The 9648-nt window shown below is 60.1% G+C and overlaps 1 protein-coding gene across 1 annotated transcript in view; it reads left to right on the top strand.

Moving 5' to 3' along the window:
- Jph3 (junctophilin 3) overlaps window positions 1-6631 on the top strand; it is a 52116-nt gene extending 45485 nt beyond the window's left edge. Inside the window, exons 8-9 of the mRNA XM_048792402.1 lie at window positions 181-904; window positions 5150-6631. Coding sequence (XP_048648359.1) covers window positions 181-904; window positions 5150-5230 — 805 coding nt within the window. The 3' untranslated portion in view covers window positions 5231-6631. The remainder of the gene's footprint in view (window positions 1-180; window positions 905-5149) is intronic.
- The last annotated feature ends 3017 nt before the right edge of the window (window positions 6632-9648 follow it).

Below are 9648 nucleotides of genomic sequence, written 5' to 3'. Positions count from 1 at the left end.
CCCCACTGCCTCAGGCCTGTGCCTTCCCCTGGGATTGGGGCCAGCATGAGGCCAGGTCCGGCCCCTCCCTGCCTTGCTCAGGCCTCCACAGTGAACAGACATTTGCCTCAGTCGAGTCCCAGCCCGTGCCTGGAGGCGCAGACAGCCCAGGCACCCACACATCCAGCCTCTGATGTCTGTCCTCAGCCCCGCAGCTACGCCTCCGCCGGCCCCCTCCAGGAGCAGGGCGGCCCACTTCTCACGACAGGTCTCAGTGGACGAGGAGCGAGGCGGGGACATCCAGATGCTCCTGGAGGGCCGGGGAGGGGACTACACCCGGAACAGCTGGGGTGAGGAGAAGGCAGGGGGCTGCAGGGGCGTTCGCAGCAGCGCCCTGCGCAGCAGCCAAGGCACCGAGGACTTCCGCACCCGGGGCGCGGGCCACAAGCAGCCCGGGAACCCCAAGCCCCGGGAGCGGCGGACGGAGTCCCCCCCAACATTCTCGTGGACTTCCCACCACCGGGCGGGCAACCCTGGCTCCGGGGGTGCCAAGCTGCAGGAGCCCGACGAGGAGCAGCTGAGCAACTACCAGCTGGAGATGAAGCCCCTGCTGAGGATGGACTCCTGCACACCAGAGCCGCACCCCCAGAGGAGACGCCACGGCCGGGGCGCGGGGGGCGACCGGCGCTCCGAGGACCGGGGCTTCGGGCTGCAGAGACTGAGGTCCAAGTCCCAGAACCAGGAGAACCTGCGGCCGGCCTCCTCCGTGGAGCCTACCGTGCAGAAGCTGGAGAGCCTGCGGCTGGGGGACCGGCCTGAGCCCCGGCTGCTGCGCTGGGACTTGACCTTCTCCCCACCCCAGAAGTCTTTGCCTGTCGCACTGGAGTCCGATGAGGAGAACGGGGATGACCTCAAGTCCAGCACAGTAAGTGGCCGCCTCCCCGGCCCCAGGGGTGGGAATCCAGGGTTGTCCCCCAGCTTCTGACCTGTGGCCCCCTGCAGGTCTCTCTCGAGCGCCTCTCCAGGGGTGGGTCTCCTATTGCTCTGGGTCAGTGGCGAGAGGAAGGCAGAGGACCAGGACAGAGTGCCTCAGTGGGCTGGCCTTGAAGACCTTTCATCTGTGCCGGACGCAGGGCCAGGCACTCACTGGGCCATGGGAGGAAGCAGATGTCTGTGCTGCTCCCAGGAAGCCAGAGTCCAAGGACAGCCCCTGGGTGTCCCCCTCGCTCCTGACCTCCTTCACCCTGCAGCCACGCTCTCCCCATTCTCCCAGCACAGTCCCAGAGTGCAGTGCCCCCCAGAGTGTAGTGCCCCCCAGAGTGCAGTGCCCGTTGACCCCATAGGTTCTCAGGCCCCATCCTGACCTTTGGGGTCAGGCTCAGACCACCCAGGTGGCTCACACCCTGTGGGAGGCCGGGGCGTGCTCCCATTTGAGGACCTCACCTGAGACTCCTGCTTCATCCGGGCAGATCTTCCCCACCTGAGTTCCCTGCGGAGGGTGGGCATTTGGGGGGAAATAGCCCCTGCCTCAGAGCCAGATGGGGCTGGGGGTCTCAGGGTCTTGCACAGGTTATACCCAGAGGGGAGCCAGGACCTGCTTCCTTGGCTGAGGGCCATGTGGATGCAGGGTAGGTAAAATGGAGAAGGCCAGAGGTCTTCGGCAGGACCCCAGCTTGCCTGCCCATAGGCACAGGCAATGCCCAGACCTCTTGGTTTCTTTCTTCACTGGTAAAAAAAAAAAAAAATTCTAAAGGCTGCTGCTCCACAGGGCAGACAGGAGATGGGCTCACCCAGGCGGGGGCGGGACCCACAGTGTGGGCTCAGGAGGGGGCCCCCCTGCAGGTGTGTTGCCGTGGCTACAGCAGGGCTCCTGAGCGATAGTCTCTGGTACCCCGAAAGGTACTGTGGCCTGCGAGGCCACTTCCGCAGGTCCCTAAAGCGCCTCCCCTCCTTAGACACCCACAGCAGCCTCCGTGGCTCCTGCTGGCACTCACGCTCATCCTCCCTGTCGCAGCAGCCAGGGTGCCTGCGCGGGGCTATTTTGGGATGGAGGAGTGATGGGCAGGGGTGGGAGGTGCGGATCGACTCGACGCTATATTTAGCCCACTGAGCCCCACTGGCTCTTTTGGGTGCTTTCAACACTAAGCCCCCCTCTGGTTGGCGTGCCAACGTGGGGCCAGCCTCGGCCAGCTCTGGAGTGGGGTGGCTGCAGGCAGAGGCAGGGGCTGCAGCCCAGCCATGGTTGGTATTCCCCCTCAGCCCCAGGAGCCAAGATGGAGACTCCAGGGCCCACCCTGGGGTCCCAGCTTCCTGCCCAAAGCAGGCAGGGTCTTGTTCACTTGCTCCCACAACCTGGGGACATATTCTGGGGGCTGTCACTGGGTCTGAGGGGAGGTGGCCTGCTCCACCAACATTCATGGTGGGGAAGTGAGTGGCTGTTGGGGTGACGTGGGTGCTGAGGTCCGAGGCCTGCTGCATCCCCTCCCTGGGGCACAGCTCTCCACAGTTCAGGCTGCTCTGGGCTGGCAGCAGGGCCAGAGGTGGGATGTCCTGTCCAGCAGCGTTCCCCTCATCCAGGGACTCTACCCCTTACCACAGTCAGGGTAAGTGGGCAGAACGGCAGTCCCCGCCCTGATGAAACCATCTGCTGCACCTGCTTCTCTGGGGCTGTCCAGGGTCCCTGCTGCCCTCGCAGCAGGGTGGAAAGGAACCTGGCCATGGAAGGCCCCAGGTCCTGGCAATTCAGGGTGAAGTTATCGTGGGCAGGAATGTCCAGGCTTTCCCTCCGGCTCTGCCAGCAAGCGAACTCCACAGCCTCCACTAGACCCTTGAGTGTTTCTGGGCCTGATTCCCTGTAGAAGGAAGGCTGTGGCACAGGTGCCAGCTCTGGACTCCCCCACAGCAGGGGATAGCTAAGGCTCAGCAACCTGGTTGATTCCCAACACCCTCCCCCCCAGCAAATCTCTGCTGCCAGGAGTCCAGTGAGCAAACTCAGTGCCAGGCTGTGAGCTGCAGGGCAGGGTAGGCGGCCAGACCAGGGTGCCCCCTGCCTGCAATGCAGATGGAGCCCAGTGGGCCGGTGGATCTGGGGGCCACGCAGGCCCAGCTCCAGAGCTAAGTGGGCCGGAGACCTGAGGCTGGGTTCTGAGGGCATCTTTTGCCATCGTGGGTGAGATGGCTGCCGGCTGTCCAGCTCTCACAGACCCTGCGTGAGGAGCGGCGTGGTGGCATGCTCTCCACCAGCACCCTGCCTCACAGAGCGTCCCAGGCCCTGCAAGAGCTGTGTCACCACAGGGTGACAGCCAGCAGCATTAGGCAGCCTTTCGACAGGATAACAGGGCACGCCCAGCCCTGTGAGCCAGGAGAGGGAGGGCGAGGGCCTGGCCACCCAGGCATTGGAAAGGTGAGCACCGGGAGCCGGGGCAGGGATGGACCTTCCTTGACCACAAGGACAACCATGTCACTCAGCTGGCCATGCAGCTGGGAGAACTGCCTGACTTGGGGACAGAAAGAGCTACAGGCTGGCTGGCAGCCAGACAGGAGGAAGGCGAGGGCAAGATCAGGCTGCTCCTCTGCAGCTGGGGGTGGGGAGCCCACATGTGCATGGGGAGGAGCTGCAGCTGTGCCTCCAGGACACCCCAGGGTTCAGGTGGCCCTGTGAGGGTGCATCTAGAGGACTCTGAAGGAGCCACCTCCTCCATGAGGGGGTACCCATCGTTTTAGCTGACAGCTATGTTGAGAATTCATGCACCATACGGCTCACCTGTCCAGGGCAGGCAGTTTGGTGGTTTTAGTGTATTTAGGCTGTGTACCCATCACAACTGTCTGACTCTAGACTACTGCCATCCTCTATAAAGACACTGCAGACCCACTGGGCCGTCCCTCTGTCCCCACTCTGGGACTTGCCTCTGCTGGACGTTTCACACTGATGGGATCATATGGTGAGCAGCTTTTTGCTGGGCTCGCCTCACCCAGCATCAAGACCCGGTCCACTGCTGGGGCACACGCCAGCTGCACTCCTTCCTGTGGACACCCTCTGCACGGGCAGCCACATCTGCCGTGGCTGCTCACGTCTGGGACGCATGGTGTGCTGCCACTTTCTGGCCAGTGTGCTGTTGCCACGAGCAGCCGTGAGGCTTCTGCATGGATGCGTTTCATTTTCATTTCTCTTGGGTCCTCACCTAGGAGGGAACCCTTGAGGGAACTGCCAGACTCCTGCAGCCTCATCTGAGAGGAGAGGAGCAGGCGTTTCCTTTCTGGGGAAAGGCCTTCCAGCCCCCTCCCTTGCCTGTATTGCAAGCCTGATGCCACCAGGGCCTGCTCAGTCTGGGAAAGCCAACCTCATCATGGCTCTGCCGTTTGGACACAAGGGGAGGAGAGGGGCAGGGAAGCAGCTTGGGACCCTAGCGCAGGTCATCTCCACTCCAGGAGATGTGGAGGCTCCTGGCCACTTCTTTACTTGGGTGTAGCCAGTGTGTGTGTGGTGTGGGGGGGGGGGCAGAGGTCTTCTGGGATCAGGCCACCACTATGGGCACACCCGGGGCTGGGCTGCTGTGCCCCCCTCCAGGAGGTGGCCCGCCCCTCCCCGGTGCAGCAGGTTACTGTGCCTTCAGCATTGCGGTGACACTTGGTCTTGAGGAGCAGCCTCACAGGACAGAGCTGCCAGCATCCTCTCCTGAGGTCTACCTCAGAGGCCTTGCCTCCACCTGTCCCTGCCCAACAGGGGCAGCCTGCAATTTAAGGGCCAGGGCCAGGCACTGACGCAGGGCATGGGGAGGGGCTGGGCTGCACCTGAGACAAGCACCCTGAATGGAGCCTGGAAGCTGGGCTCCTAGAAGAGTCTGGTGGCTTTGAAGTCAGCTGCTGCAGCTGCTCGGGGGCAGTGGCTTGTGAGGGTGAGTGAATTAATGGGAAGGTGACTTCACGGAGGACTGCTGAAGGGCTCTGAACTTGAGGGCCACTCGGCGTGGGAGCACAGCTGGTGCTGGCTGGCCACCGCGAACCGGCGGGTGCTGTGAAACCATGCTTCGATGTCCTAGCAGCTGGAGGCATCTGTTGACTAACCACTGTGACACGGGGTGTTTGGGGAGCCCGGGCTTTTGAAAAGGGCTCTCACTGCCCTGGCCCTCCACGCCGGCACACATGGTGACCCACCTGTGCTCTCTTCCAGGGCTCAGCTCCCATCCTGGTGGCCATGGTGATCCTGCTCAACATTGGAGTCGTCATCCTGTTCATCAACTTCTTCATCTGAGAGACTGTCCCGCTCGCAGAAGCACCGGTATGCAAAGGGGGAACTGGAAAGGGAACGCCCCGCTTGGACAGCCCCGGGACTTCCAGTCTTTTCACAGAAGAACACCACGGTTGGGTATTACTCACAGTTTGCCTTTTTTTCTGGGTAATGTTTTTTGGATTTTAGCCAAAACTCTTTGCTTGTGTAACACTATGCTGTGTGGCATGGCAGAAGGAGGCCAGCACGCCGACCCTCCCGCTTGACGTGGAAAGAGAAGGGATCCGGCACACCAGCGGCAGAGAAGTCGTGGTCCTCGCCCTTCCCGCTGGGTGTGGACAGAGGTGGCGGTCGAGGAAGCGCTCACAGGGTACCCAGCTAGCCAGGCTAACACGGAAGGCGGAGTGACTTTGCTTTCCTCTGTCTGAACAGCTGGCCTTGAGCATGGGCGCCAAGCATGGGGAGCAGGGTGTCCTGTCCTGCTGGGAGCAGCCCAGGCCTTTTTCTACTTCAAATCTGTGCTGCATCCTCAAGGGGAAGGAGAACCACGCTTCTCTTCTCCCACACACCAGACCACGGCCTCCCTCCTCTTGGCACTGCCCCATGGCCTCCTTGTGAGGCCACCTCCCCACACCGAGTCTTAACACAGAGTCCTCCCTGCCCCACCCCACTCACTCACCATCACCGCCGGCCATCCGCTCAGCACACACAGGGAGGCTGTGCCGCAGGCGTCCGGGGTGACCCAGATCTGGCTGGCACAGCCAAGTGCTGCGGGGCTGTGCCCCAGGCGTGAGGGCTGGGGCCCACTGTGCCATGGACAGTCTGACATCATGCCTGGGCTCTGAGCATGTGGCACTTTTGCACTTAGTATGCAGGATGTATATTCAGGCTTCCGTCCCTGGCAGTGGCGCCCCAGAAGCTGTCACCTCTTGCTGTTACCTCCACGGTTCTCACATCTCTGTACTGTGCCTGCCTCCACTTCCCCAACAGATATGCATATTCCTTCCAGATGCCTCAGTGCTACTCCAGCGCAGTTCTGGCCCCAGGACAGGAATGTCATTGAAACCCAGTGGCTTGACTTTCCTAGACGTTGTTGCATACCTGACACCTCCCCAATGTGCAATGTTCAACTCGTTTCGGTCAAACAAAAACAGGTTCCTTACGTTTCTGCCTTCTCTACCAGGGTCGTTCCATTATCCAAACAAACGAGGGATGCCAGACTGTCTGGTGGCCGAGGGCAGCCCAGGCGTGTCCGTAGGCAGGAGCCTGCGCGCATGCCTGGGAGGCCGGCGCTCCGTCCGTCTCATGGACCCTGCCTTGCTTTGCTTACGTTAGCCGTCTCTGCTGCCTTTCAAGCAGAGCTTCTTTACTACACTGCACTGGATTGCTATATTTTTAACCAGAAATAAACTAAAGATTAGAGCATGTTGCAGTCACATTCAGTTTCTATTGTTTTCCGTTATCCATGCACTCCCCGTTCCTTCTCACAGTTTGGTTTGGGGGGCACAGGTGAGGGAGGGATGCTCAGCAGATGATCCATTTCTGACAATGTTCCTTTCTAAAGGGATATTACATCTTTTGTACATCTTTCCGTTCCTCTTTTTTAATATCAAGTGGTTGCTGCAGACCTGAAGTGAACCAAATAAAGATTCCTGCTCTTTGCAGCTCTAAGAATCATCCATGTTGGGATGTGTTTTGTAATTGTTTGCAACTCTTTGTAAAAACAATGAGACTTCTTTTGTACATTCCAGTAACTGCATGACACAAAGGGGACCTACAAACGCAGGTGGTTCCTTGCAGGCCATGCCGCAGGTATGTGAGAAGCAGAGCACAAACCTGAGGCTGGTCAGGGGCACATGTGCCTCCACACCCATGCTCGCAGATGCGTGGCCAGCACAGCACTCTCTGCTGCCAGTGACACCACCAACAAGACCAGACCCTGCCCAGAGCTTTGTCTGCAGTCTGCAGCAACTGCAGAGGGGAAGCCATCTCCCCTGTTCCTGGTGCAGTCCGAGGATCTGAGCAAGGCCAAGATCCACTGGGTCTGGCGTCTAGGTAGCTGGTTTCCAGCTGGTGCATGCACCGGTGGCTGCACCTGTCCAGAACCCCCACTTCCCCCACAGGGTCCTGGTGGGCCATTGTGGGGCCAGATGAGCACGGCAGCAGGCAGGCCAAGCACCAGGTCCCACACTGGCTCCCAGTGCACAGAGCCACATCCTAAGAACCATTTTCTTCCTGTCAGCCTCTTGCCTGCTCCAGGAGGGGAAACCAGATGCAGAGAGGAACCTCGTGTGTTTCCCGAGACCCTGCTACTGGGCTGCCAGGAGTGGGAATGACACTGTGTTCCCACAGCTGAGCAGTGTCCTTCATGGAGACTTTGAGGACTCCCTGCACACTGGACTTCTGTCAGTCGTGTAACACGCATGGGTCATTCCAGGAAAACGCTCATCCATTCTTTTGGATTCTAGGTTTTGTAACTGCTAGCACACAGGTTCCCCAAAGATAAAGATGAAGCCTGCAGCACAGAGCCCGATGTAACTGAAGGGGAAGACAGTGGCACAGGAAGTTCTGCATGGTGCCCCAGGGCAGTGCTCGCTGCCCAGACTCTTCGGGGGTGGGGCCCACAGGGACACAGACTGATGCTCCTTCTGCACAGCCCAGTCCATCGCCCAGCCAATAAACTGCTCTTTTTTTGAAACCCTGCTGCACAAGGTGTGAGCAGACACGTACACTCCTCCCTGGATGGCCTGGAGGCACTAAGCCCAGGATTCCTCAGTGAAGTCTCAGGCCAGGCTGCGCTGGCTCCCCCCCACCACCACACCTCCCTCAGGCTGTGGCACTTGGACAGGGTGGCCACACACACTGGCCCCAACCCTCCCTGCTCCTCTTCACCCACAAAATGGCTCCAGTTTAGACAGACTACAGGGCACCCCACATGAAGACGGAAGGACGTGGTGCCAAGCCTGAGGTACCTGGGTGCCAAGAAGAGCATCTGGGAGACACAAGAAACATTTCGGCTTTGGGTGCTTGTTTAGCTTGGGTTTGGGGCTGTCCAACACTTTTGAGTGTCAGCACCAGTATTACTTCTCTGGCAGGCCTGTACCCACGTGGACCTGCGGGCTGCAGCGGCCAGGGCTGCCCTCCAGGGCTAACAGCACCACAGGCCAGGACCTCTGATCTGCTCCAAAACATCACGGGATGGTTACTCATGTCACTTCACCTGTGCAATAAAACACTTCACGACAACAGCGCCAGGGGCACCTCTCTCTTCTAGATAAAGCTCAGTTTCTTTAACTCTTCACAGGTCTCGTCTTCCACCCTTCTTGCCTTTGGTCTCAGAAAATCAGCATAAAGGTGCCTACGAGACCCTCCTACATCTCCACAGCTTGTTGTGCTATGTGGCTCCTGGCTCCCCTGCCGACCGGAAGGTACAGCTGTCGCATCTGCGCCTCACAAACCAGAGTGAACAGACTGTTCTCAGGAGGTCCCCTCCACCTTGCGCAGGACGAGGACCGCCTCCTGGACTCCAGGCAGAGGAGGGAGTGAGTCTGAGCTCTGCTGCCCAGGAACTCAGGTGTGCACCCAGCTCTGTCCCCTTGCCCAGGCCTGCCAGGCAGGCAGTGCAGACTGAGAAAACAATCTTGTCCCCAAGTGCCAAGACGTGTCGCCAACTCAGCCTTAAAAGAAGCAAGAAACAGTAAAGTTGCCTTTGTTTCGGAGAAAAAAGCTGATCTGCGTTTTCCCAGTGTAGCACCGTGCCTGAGGTACAACTCAGGGACAGAGATGTCTGAAAGGCAGGAAAACAGCCTGCAGCCCCAAGCCCCTGTGCTGGCCCCTCCTGGGGAGCTGCAGGACAATGGCACCTGAAGAGATGCAGGTAGGAGGGAGCAGTGTGTGGCAGGATGGGTATGGCCCCTGGAGGACCCTGGGCGCGATTCTTGGAGGAAGGCTGGAGCACGGGACCCTCAGCCCGGCCAGGTACAAAGGCTGGCTGTGCTGCTCTGTAAAAGCCCGCAGGAGTCCTGAGATGCAGAGAGTAAGCAGCCCACTGGGGCGTAAGCTGCGTGTGCAGCCTGGGTGCTGGGTGCTGGGTGCTGGGTGCTGGGAGGGCAGGGCGGGCGGTACCGTCACACTACCTCACTCTGGCCATGCCCGGCCCACAAGCCCTTGCCCTGCCCTGGCTCAGGAACCAACATCCCACCTTGGCTGCAGGTTCCAGTGGGCTCCCTCAGGTCTGCACCCAGCGCCACATGGGGACATGCGCCTCTAGCTGCCACCACTGCTTGGTGACAGTTGCAGCCCAAACCAGGAAAGCCTCCTAGACCCCATGGTGGCTAAGGCAGGGTCTCCGCTGGATGCTGCTCATCTTCCCTGCAGGAGCACCAGGAGCACACCACGTTCTGCCTGCTCTGGTGGCCTTGCCTCACCTGGGATGAAGTTCA

The sequence above is a fragment of the Marmota marmota genome, unplaced genomic scaffold (genome assembly GCF_001458135.2).
Source record: "Marmota marmota marmota unplaced genomic scaffold, marMar, whole genome shotgun sequence".
Lineage (NCBI taxonomy): Eukaryota > Metazoa > Chordata > Mammalia > Rodentia > Sciuridae > Marmota > Marmota marmota.
The sequence above is the reverse complement of the archived record's forward strand: the minus strand, read 5'-3'. Positions and strand labels throughout refer to the sequence as shown.